The sequence below is a fragment of the Camarhynchus parvulus genome, chromosome 2 (assembly GCF_901933205.1).
Source record: "Camarhynchus parvulus chromosome 2, STF_HiC, whole genome shotgun sequence".
Lineage (NCBI taxonomy): Eukaryota > Metazoa > Chordata > Aves > Passeriformes > Thraupidae > Camarhynchus > Camarhynchus parvulus.
In genome coordinates this window covers 19,835,804-19,850,835 of record NC_044572.1, presented here as the reverse complement: position 1 = coordinate 19,850,835, position 15,032 = coordinate 19,835,804, and the positions used below count along the sequence as shown (strand labels likewise).

The following is a 15,032-nucleotide window of genomic DNA, read 5'->3' as shown; positions in this document are numbered from 1 at the left end:
TAAACACCTGCTTTGCTTTGCCCAAGTGTTAGAGCAGTAATTTTTCCATTCTTCTACCTATTAGTAGATAAAAGAGCCCTGCCAGAATGAAACACAAATATCAGTTGAGCATTGCTAACTATTTCCATCTTTCTTACCTCCCCTACCTTGAGAGACTTTCTACTATTAGGATGTTCTCTTTTGGAAGTCTGGTTTGATAGGTTAGTATTGATGCTTTGCACTTCATGAAAGCAAGATCAGTAGAGATGCTCTCATTCAGTTAATGGCTCTCATATCTTGATGCTGGAGGTGAATTCTTATCACCCAACAATATACATATTTAAAAAGATTAATCACAAAGATTAGAAGCTAAAAACCCCAAAGTATAACACAACCAAAAGGTCTTAAAATAAGAACAGGTAATGGAAACAATTTCTTTCTTTCTGATTGTGTTTTTGAATATTCATGAAAACAACTCCAGACTTTTGCTCATGTTTCATTTATAAAAGCCAATAGTTGTATTTTCTATGAGTGTGTCAGGGAATTGTAACATAATCAGTGTTCTGGTCAGAATGCACAGATTTTTGTGCCATAATACTTGCCAATAAATCCCTAGGTATGACACTTGCAGCAACCTTGAGACAGAATAGGAATATTGATCTCAGCAGTTCACCTAAGTAACATCAATGGACCCAATTCAAGAGTTGTTTTCCCTGAAAACAGAGCAAATTTTGTAAGTGAAAACCATAAAAAAACTGACATATGACATATGAGTTCCCATAGAGCTAGGAGCCTAGATTGAATTAATTGATAAACTGGTCCTTACATGCTCATTAGAAGAACAATTTCTGGCATTTATTACATCAGTCCCCTCTGTTTCCACAGATTCTCTTAGCCCTTCTATGTTTTAGTTATTGAATTTCTCCTTCAATCAGAAGTGTATTTATTGCACACAGTTAAAGATGATGTGAGTCACTCATACTGCAAAATTTGCCAGAAAAATCTTCAGGAACAAAAGTTTCTGCTGGTAGTTTCAGGAAAAATAAAACAACATACACACTCATGTTTAAGACTTCTTAAAATGAAAAGAAGGGAAAGTCGGCTTTTTCACATTTTGCTACTGAATCATTAGGTTGTTTACAAAAGACAAATGAATTGTCAAAACTAGCATATAGTAAGAACCAGAAGTGAGGGTTGAGCACTTGCTCTGACCCTGGAAAACAACAGAGCTGCTGTCCTGGAAGATGTCATTCAAAACAGCCTCTCAATTGTGTGTACCTTGCAGTTTCCTGCACATCCTATCACTGTATTTATTGATCAAAACCTCTTGTCTTTGAATAACTCTTGCTAAATCTCAGCACTGACAGGCCCAACACCCCTGGAGACTGGATTATACTCAATGTACAGTTTCAGTACTGTTCTTAGAGATAAGTGACACAGGTGTTGTAAATTTATCCCTGGCCTTCCCCACTCTTTCAAGAGAGAGAGCAAAGATGAGTGAACATATTTTCTAATCTAGACATTGAGATATCAAGTGTAAGACAGGGAATTTCGATTGCTCTTGGGTATGAAGAAGGATAAGGGAAACGGACATTTTTTGTCAACAAGTAACCTGCTGTTTACTCACATTTACTTTGCAGTCCATGATAATCTGCAGCTTTTCCTCTTTTCTTGCTGGCTTGCCAAACTGCCCTTCATTAAACACTACTGCATTTGACTATTTGATTTTTCTTTTTTTATTGAGACTCATATGTCTTTGAACTTTGCCTTATTGGTTTGGAAACTGGTTTCTGCATACTGAGATGATTTGAAATGCAAATGTTGTTCTTCACAGTGCTTGCAATTCCTCCCAATATAGTATTTTCTATATTGTTTTAGAATTTATTTTTCATCTGACTCTTTACACTCTCGAGTCAGTTAGCCAGCACAATAATTATATCAGGTTCTGGAACAGATCTATGCAGAACTTTATTATCATTTTCTTTTAGTTTAATAGAAAATTTTTGACATTTCCTCTTTGAAATAAGCTTACATTTCTATTTGCACACACACATTTCATTACACCAAATCACCACAATTTTTAAAGCATGTGTTATATGAGATTGTTTAAAAACCTTAATGAAGAGAAATAACTATTTTTTCAAGTCTGTTTATGATTAAAAAAAAAGACTACACAGCTAAACACAATTTGCTCCTTATCAGAAGCAGCTAATACAGGTTTCTCAGTTTCTAATTCTCTAGCTGCTTACAAGGTTGCTAGCAATTCGTTCCAGTGTCTTAAGAGTTGTTCAGCATCTTGGCTATAATTGCATACTGTACTTTTTCCTTAGCTGCCATATATGTCCTTTGTTCTCCAATTGTCTGATTTCCTACACATTGTCCTCAGGTTCTCAGAACTTGCTGTTGATAGTAAAATATCCCTTCCAGTACGCAACCTTTATTTAAAAAGGTGATTCCATTCCAGTTTTAGTACTGCTGGCTTATATGTATTTTTTAACATTATTTGTCTATTCTGGTCCATATTTGAATTCCCATTTAGCAATATTAACTCTTCTACTGACATAAAATATTCACAGAATCATGGAATGTCCTGAGTTGGAAGGTTACACACTAGCATCATTGAAGTCCAGCGCCTGGCCCTGCACAGGACGCTCCCAAGTGTCACGCCACGTGACTGAGAGCATTGTCTAAATGCTTCTTGAGCTCTGTCAGGTTTGGTGCTGTGACCACTTCCCTGGGGAGCTGTTCCAGTGCTCACCACCCTCTGGGTGAGGAGCCTTTATCTAATATCCAATTTAAACCTCCCCTGACACAACCTCAGGTCATTCCCTGAGGTCCTGTCACTGGTCACCACAAAGAAGAGATCAGTGCCTGACCCTCCTCTTCCCCTCCTGAGGAAGTTGTAGACTCCAGTGATGTTTTCCATTAATCTCCTCCAAGGTGAACAACCCAAGAGACCTCTGCTGCTCCTCACACAGCTTCCCCTCAATGCCCTTCACCATCCTCATGGCCCTCCTTTGGACACTAACAGTTAAATCTATTTTTTATATTGTGGCACCCAGAACTGCCCCCAGCACTGGAGGTGAGGCTGCCCCAGTGCAGAGCAGAGCAGAGCAGGACAATTCCCTCCCTTGCCCTGCTGGCCATGCTGTGCCTGATGCCCCCCAGGACAGGGTTGGCCCTCCTGGCTGCCAGGGCACTGCTGGCTCAGGTTCAACATGCCATGGACCAGGACCCCCAGGTCCCTTTCTATGGCTCTGCTTTCCAGCATCTCATTCCCCAGTTTGTACATTCAATTAGCAAAATTAACTGTCTGTTAACTGACAGATAAATTTTAATATTTTCAGTAAAAATGGAAACCAAATAATATCATGTTGAGTCTATCACTTGCTGTTCATTACTTTTTTGTTACTCCCTTTAAGTAATGGGCTTATTTTTCTTCCTTTTGTTGCCTTAATCTTTACATCTTGTATGGCTTTAAAAGATCCAGAAATTAGGCAGTAAAAGATAATTTCAACTAATGCTTATACATGCAAGTATATTTATATCCTAATGCACTAAAATTTTTCTGTGTGTTCAACAACACTTGCAAAAGTCATGTGAGTACACTCCTCTACAGAAGGTAAAGTTGATTAATCATTGTGGGGGAAAAAATAAGCTTTTGTTGCAAATTACTCTCTGGAAAGAGAAGTAGGGACAAAATAATGGGTGCAGTTGCACAGCAGTGCAGGTATCGATAGAGAAATGTCAAAAAAAAAAGATAAAAATATTTTATAGATAGAGACCTTTATAAAAAGTTGTGATTTCTCTTCCATCCTTCAAATCTGAGTGGCATTATGTCAGAAAAAAAAGATTGTGGGGAAAAGGAACAATTCTTGCCCATTTTAGCTTTACAAAAGGTTGTTTATTGATAGTAATATATCACAGTAAGGGGAATAGAGTAAAGTTATCTTGAGCAACCGCTCCCCTGCATCACCAAAATAAATCTTGAAGGAAAGTACTGGAAAAGCAACACCTTCCATATTTTGGAAGAAGGCTAGTGACACAAGGAATGTGCTAGAGGGGTTAACCCATTTGTAGCAAAGAGGTGGAAGAATAGGACAAGCAGGGTGAATACTACAAGTATTGTGAGGAAGGAAAATGATATTGTTGACATTTTTAGAGCTGTATAAAATCACAGGGTAAAATCTGCTTAAAATACTCTTTCATCTGAGGAGACTTACAGCTTTTAGTGTAAATAAAAGTCTCAGAAAGTCTGGCTACTGTACAGAAAACTCAAGTTTACTGCTACAAGCTATTTACTACTGCTGTAGTAAAATTAGCTTGGGAGAAAAATGGTCATGGGGCTGGGTTTCCAAGCTGTTATTTGAACGTGAACAAAATTATAGTATCAAGGTGCATCCAGTCAAATACTCAGCAAATGCAGTGCTTCCCAAAAGATATACAAATGTGTTTGAAGGGTTTGTACATGCAGGTGGGGAGGGAGCATGTTAAATAAAAGCAGAAATTTAACCACAGGCTATGGTTTTAACCTTCCATGCAATATGGTTCCTAGTACATCATCCTTTTCTGTGTCTCATATGTGCCTAAGATATGGTTAGGCTGAGAGATTTCCTTTAGAAGCTGAATTATTTAGCAAAATGAAGCAAGTTTTACACAAAATGAGGTGTTCTCAATATCAGAAGACTTTTGCTGAATATGTCATGTAAAGAATTGAACAAATACATCCTATACTAATGCAGAAACTCACAGCTGACTTTTAATTCTGAAATCAAGTATGCCATGAGCTTTATCCAATTTGATCTCTTCTGTCATTGAGTGTTTGGAATTAGTGTGTTGCCTTGGCCTTGTCTTGCAGTTATCCAACATTTCTTTTTTTTTTTTTTTTTGATGATCTTTGAACACATGTTCAATGGAGATTTAATCTTCCAGCTTTGCTAATATATCAGAATGGCCTTGGTAAGAAAAGAGCACTAATTGTCTGTACGTCACAAATAATTTCAATGTTCTTCTGCTGGCTCACAGCCTATCAAGCAGTAGACAGCACATTTCTCCTCTCTTTTATATTATAAAACAGGAAAAAAGATAACTGTCCTTGTCTATAGTACTGATAACATTTCACATGCCTATAATAACCCCTTTTATTAATCTCCTGTAAGATAAATTGTTTTATACTTTCTTGTCATACAAGAGACTCCATTTCTCTTATCCTGCTTTGCATCTTTTCCTGAACTGCCACTAATTCTGTAATATCCTTTGTGGAAAAGCTATGACCAATACCTTGCAGCTTCCTAAAAGGTGTCTCAATATTTGATATTTTTAATAGTGAGTCTGTTTGTATGTATAGCCTAAACTTTTCCTGCGGGTTTTTTCTGTCTTTTTGGTTTTGCTCTATTTTGCAACTGCTTCTTGAAAAGATTTTGTGTGGGTATATAAAGTTCAAATTTCTGCCTTCTTTCCTTTCTGCCTCAGTATGCTCCAAGTGGGCTCATGACCAGAAGCAGAGTGAGTGTGAGATACTTCTGCCAGATTATTGAATCAAAAGGGCTTGCATACAGGGAGCCTTGCTATATGTAGCACTCTTCCTGTTACCTTTAAGAGGTGGAATTAAAATGGGAGGATTAAGGTAATTCAGATCATGAGTAAAAGTTGTTAGGTGTTACCCTGTGTCCTTGCTTTACAGATTAAAAAAAAAAAATTAGCTCAATTGATTGGGTAATTCTGGCAGACCAGAGCTTGAGTTCTAAGAGAACTAAATCTAATTAATTACACAACATAATATAAGCAGTTATTTATGAAAGGAAGCTTATGTAGAGAACACCATGGAAACATATTGTTAAATTCAGGAATAATATGGCTTAATTTACATATTAATTAATGTTAATTCTACCAACTCAACTCCTGATAATTATATTATTAGTCTGTTTAGTCACAGTAAACATCTCTTCAATAGACCTCAGTGCAAAGATTGCAAATGGATATGAGAAGCTGTATTTTTTTCACATAAACACATGTAGTTGTTTGGCTGGGAGATGAAAAGATGGAGGATGAAAAATGGCCTCAATAATTAATAATTTCTGGAGGAACAAAAATTATCTTTATAACATTGTTTTTTACATTTTACAGAAGGAGCATATCTTGTGGGAAAGCAACATCATGACTAAGAAGGAATGGGTCAAAGTGAATATACACCTACCAACAGGACAAGAAAATATAAAGGTATGAATGAAAAAGGCATGTGCTCAATTTTTGAAGATGCTTTACTTCATTGTTTGTAAATCATCTGGGAAGCCTAAAAATTTGTTAAAATTGTGTGTATATTGAATGTCTTGCTTTTTTTCATTGCTTCAATGTGAGTAAATCTCTGGCAGTAGCTCAAGAAAACATCTACACAAACATGACATACAGAAGCTGCTGCATTTGAATAATATGCAAGAAAATGAATAAAAATCTCATCTGATTCTAATTAGTCATCTGAGGCCAACTCAGGAATTACCAACTCATTTAAATGTATATATACTGTTAAGTGAGATGAGGTAAATGATCTTTGTGGAACTTCAGTGAAATTTTGTAAATCGCTAATTGGGAAGATGCCTTTTCCTTGAAATTTCAGACACAGAGATAAATGCTAAATTGCAGCTACTTAATTTTTATATTAATTTACACATTTCAATTTTAAGTAACTTTCCATTTACGATTTTTTGTAGTTCTGTAAGTAACCATCATATTGTACTGTTTCAGCAATCAGCTGAAAATATAATCTCTATGAAAGGACAAAAACTAAGCCCACTGCAGGAATTGGTATTTTGACAGATGTTAGAATGAATGCATTCAGTAAGCTAGTAGGTTCTAAGGGTGTGTTGTTGCCTGTCTATCCTTTTCCCACAAGGACAATTCTGAATATACAAGTAGATGTGTAATTAAGTTATCTGTAGTATCTAAAATGAAATAAACATCTGTTTAGGTTGTATATATATGAATAGGAAGCCAAAACTGTGTATTCTTGTACAAAACCTGCAAGGATCCCTTGCACTTAGGGAAGGAAACATACTATTTTTAAATTTGTGCTTATTTCATATTTTCAGCACAGCATTCTTTTTTTTTTGAACTGGTAGAGAGAGCATGGAAGCATTAGACAACTTTTGTAATTTTGAAGAAATTTTCTGTAGTGGAAGACAATGACATATATAACTCATATTTTAGAAAGAAAAATTCCTCTTGAGATTTCACTCCAACCTAATTGCCAGGCTTTGGGGAATGTGCTAGACCCTCCTGTTTATGCCCCAAATCAGATCTGTCCTAGTTTTCTTCTGTTTTGTCAGATACTCTAACACAGTGCTTCGTGATCCTTGCACATAACTACTTTCTGAGACTCACACTTCTGTCATGTCCCAGCCTGTGAAAACCCACAAATCCATTTTTATTTATCCCTCTAACTCCTGCTCATTTTTATTTTCTCAGCACTTTCTTTTATTGCCATCCTAATCTTTTTGATGAATCCAAACTTTCCTCCTCCAACTTGCTGCTTTACTCAGGTAAAAGAAACATTGAGAGCGCAAATGGGATAATTTCATTGCTTTGAGAGCCAGCAGAGCTGGGCTGCACCATGCCCAGGAGCAACAGATGCTCTTCTGGAATTTCATTGCTATAAATCAGCTTGTGCTAAATCTGCTCAGAGCAAGGGAACTCTGTCAGAGAGAGAAATGCTCCTTGAATCTCTGTGTCCATGTCAACAGCAGTAAAATAAGCAGGGTGAAGGCACAGGCCCAGGATTGGCATGCCCAGGATTGGCATGTGATTGTCCAAATAATTAAAACATTGGCATGGTTCGTAGAAAGGTTTGACATAAGCAAATCAGCCACCTCCAATCCAGTGCCCAGAACAGTTCCAGGATTGCAAGCAGGCAGGGACCAACCCCCCAGCAGAGGCTGGGTGCATCCATTTTGTTTTACGTGATGAAACAGTTATCAACTGTTAAACTCTGCTATGCCAGCTGATGTCCAAGGACAGTCCCCAACCCAATTTACACACTTATAAATGGAAATTTTCTCTTGGAGATCTGCAAAATGAGCTTTTGAAGACACTTCAGAAAGGAAGATGGATTCTTTAGGATATTAAATTTCAGGACACCTTTCTAAAGCACAGAGATGTTACTAGTTTTTAGCTAAAGGTTTATGAGACTAGGGGTTTTTCTTTAAAATAGACTTTTTTTCTTTTTAACTTCACTCTTGGAATTCATCCAATTTCAGCTTAAAATTTTCCATAATTTCAACATGAGATAGCCGTGGAAAATTTCAGATTCTGGTTTGAAATTTACCACAGTTTTGCAATGGAAATTATAAAGCACTTTTACACCTTTTTACACCTAGAACTGTTTTGTGTAAATAAAAATCAGTTTCACCCTGTTGCCTGTTAATGCAAATATTTTATTGACAGCTTGTGTTTAAAGGAGCACTCCAGAGCAGGGCAGGTTTCATCTGCCTGAGTAGCATCCAGCTCTTGGATGCTGCACCATCAGAGCCAGCAGGTTTGTGCTCCTGGGAAGAACCCCCCTGCAGGGATGGGCAGCCCGTGGCCCCTGGACCAGCCCGTGACTCTCACCGGGACTGCCCTGGTGGCAGCGATGAGGACCCAGCCACCAGCTGTGAGTGAACCCCATTGCTTTAGGGGGACAGCCTGCTGAGGAGTGCTGTGAAACCTGAACATTTCCCTTCAACAAATCACTAGAAAAAATACTTTAAATTTCTATGGCTTCTTTTCCCCTGGAATATTTAATGACATACAGGCTAGAGAAAATGTTCATAGCATTTTCTTCTTTCCATTGCTTTGTGTTCCTCTGTCTGGCCTCATCATTATGTTTTAGATACAGCAGGTAATTTATTTAATAATCTGCTAAAATACAACATTTACTGTGGTTTTGCTTAAATATATTCCCTATATACCACTTTCATAACCCTAATTTGCAAGGGAATGAAATCTGCCTTGGGATTTGTTCTCTGAACAGTTTTCTAATTTAGACTCCTTGTGAATTACTGTCAGAAAATGCATTAAGTGACATTATATTTGCACTATGATACAAATCACCACAGAAATGTAGTTCAGAAGGTACATCTTCATTATATTTGCAGCTGAAGGTAAGTTTGTTTAGAAACCACAGTGTCTACTGTACAAGCAAGAGTAAAAAGAAAATAATTAAAATTACTGAAAAATGTCTGTAATAATTCTGAATAATTTTAGATCTCCAAGTGAAAACGTCTTTAGGGACCCTATCGCTTCTAAAATTAATACTACAGGGCATGCATAAGTATGTATGTTTGCTTGTGGTAGTAACATTTAAATATGTGTTTAACCTAAAAAATGTGCACATATTTAAGATACCAGTGATGATATATATATTGCTGCTGGGACGTGCCAATTAAAATTTTGTGTATTGCTCAAGGTAGCACGATTAAAAACACTGATAATATTTTATTTTCTAATTCCTTGATGAGACTTCAGGAAATATTTGTGACTGCAAGCCATTTTTTAAACTCGCAGTCAGAATCCTTAATTTTTTTCAATTACTTAAATAACCATGTGGGAGCTATCCCTGAAACAAGTAATATGTGCAAATGCTGAAATAACATTTTAAATAGGAAGGGGTATACTGTTTTATCTCTGGGTAGAATCTAAGGAAACATTAAAGTCTGTAAGGGCTCCCTCTCTGAGAACTCTTTTGGATTTTTACAAGGCTTGACCCTATACTGTGTCTGTGTCTCTGTGTCTGTCCTACCTCCACGGGTAAGAATGTGGAGAGTCCTTGTAAGTTCTTTGGGAGGAATGGAAGTGAATTGTATTTTCAAAGCTGGACTTTATTTCTCAGCAATTTAGCAATCCCACTTCATAACAATGAAAAAGAATTGTGGTAAAGAGCAAGTGGAAATAAAAAAGAATAATTTTTAGGTTTCAAAGGATCACGAAAAATAATTATTGCAGTTGAAGGGAGCTTCTAATCATGCTACACAAGATGAAAATTAAGATAACTCCAAATATTTACAGGCCTGTGACTCAGACACTGGACATTTAAGTTGGGTAACCAAAAGATTACAAATTACCTAGATCTAGTCAGTCTTTTAAAGATCACAGTAGAATTTTTGGGAATATTTCCTCCGCCCTGGTGAAGTTGATGGGTCAGAAAAACAGACATTTGTCACAAGAAGGAAAAGTCAGAATGACCCGATGTTCTCAACACTGTCCTTTGCAGACTCTCCAGAGTTATGGTGCTGGGACAAGGAATGATGAGAGCCACAATCAGTGCAAAATGTTCTTCAAAATCTCTGCCTAGTGCTCCATTCTCTGTTGTTGTTTCTGCAATTAACTTTGGTTTTTGTACTGACACTGATTCTCCACTAACTCTCTTCAAATTAAGGAAAGTATGACACTCAGTTGAAACTAAGGAATAGGGATTGTTGAGAGATTCACAGTTTGAAGAGGTATCATTTCATTGGAGCAGTGCACAAAAGTATATTCATCCCCCAAAAAGAAGGTGGAAACAGGTTATTTTCTGGAGTATAAGTACCAATAGTAGTTGCTTATTTCTGTGGCTACTGGCTGAGAAGAAAGAACACATAAAAATGTGCCATCTTTAAAATAGCAATAACTATTGTTAAAGTTGGCCCATTTTAATGGATAATATTGTCTTCCATGCTTCCCACACACCTTTCCAGGAAAGATGGCCCTAATGGAATATAGGTACTCAGGAGTTTTAGTCAGCTTAGAAGATTCATCTTTTAGGCACTTTCCACACTATTGAGAAAAAAAGGTGTGAAGAAAAAAATCTTATTTTTGTCCTTTGTTCTTTTATTCCCATTATATCAATTTTCCACAAGATCTTGATATTGTCCTCCATGATGTTTAGAGTTCACTATATTTATTCATATTGATTTTCAGTAAAATTTCCTATCTGGTACAGTGATGCATGTTTTAGCCTTTATTAGATCTTTTAGCATCTATCCTTGGGCACATCCTCAGTAGTTTCCTACTGTCGAAGTGTTGTCAGGTACTGAAAGAGCTGACAGATCTCCTACTGAACAAAACAATGGCAGACAGCTGGTACTTAATGTGAAGGATTCCTCTCCTTTAAGAATTTATTTTTTTCATTATAATAAGAAATTTAAAAATAATGTTTCTTTTTGATCATGTTGATTTGACATGAGTAGTGTTATAATAACACAATTTACTACAAGAACAAACACATAAATGTTTTGTAACTCTTCCTAATCTTTCTGTTTAATCTCTGCTCATTTATATAAATACATATTTAAGTCTAGGAGACTTAAAAGTCTCAAAAATTAGGAAGTTGTCTAGGAAACATTTATGCATAACAGTAACATCTTTTTTTGTGTTGTTAAAATCTATTAATCTAATGGAGTGTCAAGTTATGAAAGTAAAGATTTTACTAATAAATTCTACATTTTCATTATGTCTTTTCTGACACCTCTTGTTTGTGATCACTTCTAAATTTTTTATTTCAGTGAATGATAACAAATTATGAAAACCTAGTTAATATATTTGAACAGAAAGTGAGAAGCAGGAGTTGGATAATTTAAAGGACTATAAAGATCCTCTTCATGTTGATGCCTTTTCTTTATTTCCCACCCAATATAAAGGAAGTTTTGTACTAAATACTGTGTCAAATAACTAATATTTCAAACACTATACTTATTATTATTTTTCATTATTTATACATAAACTTCACAACACTTATAAACCCATAAATACAAATGAATCAGTTGCTAGCAGTCCTAGCAGCTTGGAAACAAGTCTAGGAAGCATTTGCTATTTTCAGGTAATATCACACTTTGATCCAGTAGTGTTTCTGGAAATTATCTGCTCATCAGCATCCATGTAAATTCAAAATTATTGTGGGGTGAGGTTATCCTATAGGCATTTCTGAAAGAGGATCACTTCATTTAGCTTAATTAGAAGCTTTCTTAAAACAGCCATCTTTACCTCTTCCGCTTTTAATTTAACACCTCTAGTATTACCTTAAGTATTCTCAGTTTTTTGTAGTATTTGTATAATTTATGAATATGGAATATGTAGAATGACGGAAACCTGTATAATTTTAACATCATGTAGCTTTTACAGCATTTCATTTACAGTATAGCAATTTACAATTGCAAATCCTTGAAATCTTCCACAGCAGGTAAGCACAGACACAAATATTTTTATTAACATTCAACATTGAAGTGGAAAGAGCACTTTTTAGTCTGAAACATTAGTTTTACTAAACATTTGTGCATTTCCTGTGACACTGAATTTGCCTGAAATTGTCAGTCTCTGTTCATTGATCTCGTATGTGCATGTGGAGAACAAGAAGCCATACTGATATATTTACATTAATTTTAAAAAAGAAAAATTCAAAGTTTTCTTACTGTTAAAATGAAAGCAAATTGTTGTTTCCTTTCTATTTTCATTTCTGTTTTGCTGAATTATAAAGGTCTAAAATAGAGAACTGACTCCTTTTCCACTCAAATTGTCAAAAATGTATCTGCAGTTGGAATCCATTGAAATCTTCCTAGTGAAATATAAAAGATAAGCTCTGGCACTGAGAATTCCAGTAGGAAGGGACAAAATACATCAGAAAACAGTTTTATGTCAAACTTAACTGCAGCATGACTACTCAAAAACTATAGGCTATGCAGTCACTTATTTTCCTACTATGGATAGTGAAAGATTATCTATAATCCCTTGAAGGTACAGATAAAAATGCTGAATGTTTGATAGGAAAGGCACATTTCTTAAGGTTGATTAATGTTTGAGGAATGAAAAAACACACTGAAAAACTCTCTTACTTGGATTTGGATTTTAGCCAAAGCACAGAACTTTTCTTTCAAGCTTGATTAAATATTTACAAGCCTCCCTTAAATTTTTAGAATTAAGTAGGGATAAAGATTAAGTTTGACTGTTAATTTGGACAAGTGCATTTCACTCACAGTTGATGGCAAGCTGTTCTACAACATATTTACACTTTTAAATTGAAGTATCACTTCCAGATACTACATAGGGGCAACACTTGGGTTTGGTAATTGACTCTGGTCAGTATTTCTGCATAACTGGGTGCTTGTTTAGAGCTTTAAATTTCATGTGAAAGGTGGAAAAAAAATCATTTAGCATCTAAAGTGTGGTGAGCATTACCATATTCTATTTCCTCTCCACCACCCAGAAGAAAAAAAAAACCAAAACAACCACCATCATCAACAAAAACGAAACCCAACCATGATCATCAACCAAAAAACACTCCAAAGTGCACCACCACGAATGTTCTTCCTACCTTTATAATTGTGTTCAGAGTTGAAAAAGTTTGTAAAAATGACTGGACAACTGGACAATACCAATTTCTTTTGGGATCATGTTTTGCTGTGTATGCATGTCTTGTTTTTCCCCCACTGCTTATATATTCAGCATAAAAAGGGATATTGATATATTTCTTTCTATATCTATAGGGTTAGAAGAAATTGTACTACAGGCTACCAATGTAAGAAATGCTGATTTCACCACCTCTCTTCCCGTTGAACATCAAGGGCAATGATGGGCCCTGATCACAAAAAAAGCTGTTGTTTTTATCAGCATAACAAATCTTTTTGAGGTCACAAATGCCTCCAGTTAAAAGAAAATAATAATTTAAAAAATGTTTCCATGCTAAATACCTTTTAGGGCTGTAAAATAATAGTTGTTAGTACTATTTTGATCTTAGTTTCATATTTAAACCATTATTTTAACTCATTTTCTTTGGTACCTACAGGGTTATTTATGGATGTCTTCTTGGATATTACTGTGCAGACACTGCAGTCAGCTGTTTATGCAGAAGACCTTGTGTGGGGTTTAGGGAGGCCAGGAGAGAGAGATATTTAAGCAAACAATGTTTGTCTTTTTGTGTCACATTGGTTCTCTCAAGACTGCTTAGCTAAGGAAAGCAAAATGTCTAGATATAGCATTAATTACCAAAACAGCTTAGTCTTGGATATCAATTTGCATGTTCAACATTAATATACTAGCAATTGAAGTCTAATTAAAAAGATACCTTCTGAAAAGCATGAAAATTTAATCAAATAAGTTAGCCAAGTTTCATTTTAAACTAAATATGCTGCACTAAACAAAAAATTACGCACCATCAAATTTTAATGTATATGGTGAAGCCAGATAAGAGACGCTCATATTTGTGGTTTATTTTCTACCTTAAGATTTAGCTGCTCAATAACCACTATATTCTTTGGAAACTTTCAGTATTTAGCTTTGCTGCAATGATGCTTAAAGAAAGATGCATTTCATTTTGGTTTTGTACAATCTGAAAATTGGAGTAATATATATGATGTGAGGCTGATATGATCAGATAAATGTGGTGTGGGAGCAGAAAGTGATAAATACAGTTCTAGAATAATGGTTGCAATTGCAATAAGTGACCCCAGGAGTTAGCTGTAGTGCCTTGGAAAGCTGTTCTGGACCAGGAAAGAAAACTCTGGGTATAAAACTTTCTTATCAAAATAATTATTTGTACTCAATCAATGTAGGAGTGTGTGAAATTTTTATACAATTTAAATTGGTCTTATTCATACCAGCTGAGAAAGTCGTCTTTCACTTTGCAATAAAAATTTCTAGGCAATCTGAATAATTGATAAATTTAAATCTCATTTTCAAAAATAAATTAAAGGAAAGCTTAATTCATCTTTCCTTTCCATATATTTTAAGCCCTAAATGCATTTGATTTTTCTCGCACATTCATAACTAAAATACTGATGCAATTCTTCTTTAAAAATATTTTAAATTATTTTTATAATATGTCAGCAATCTATGTACAGATCTTTACTATGCTTATTCTCTTATAGGTAGTTTTTTTCATGGTTCTGAGTTTGATTATGAAAGAAAGGGCCTGCCCAACCTGTTACCTGTATTCTAGAACTAATTATCCCTCTGAATAACCTGAAACACATTTTTTGCTTCTTCAACAGTCTAAGTACATCTAAGTACAAAACAGGCAGAGCTGTGGCATTAAACTGTTGCATCAAGTTCAA

The 15,032-nt window shown here is 35.5% G+C and overlaps 1 protein-coding gene across 1 annotated transcript in view; it reads left to right on the top strand.

Moving 5' to 3' along the window:
- MALRD1 (MAM and LDL receptor class A domain containing 1) overlaps window positions 1-15,032 on the top strand; it is a 229,868-nt gene that overhangs the window by 20,978 nt on the left and 193,858 nt on the right. Inside the window, exons 8-9 of the mRNA XM_030944073.1 lie at window positions 6,106-6,198; window positions 8,416-8,623. Coding sequence (XP_030799933.1) covers window positions 6,106-6,198; window positions 8,416-8,623 — 301 coding nt within the window. The remainder of the gene's footprint in view (window positions 1-6,105; window positions 6,199-8,415; window positions 8,624-15,032) is intronic.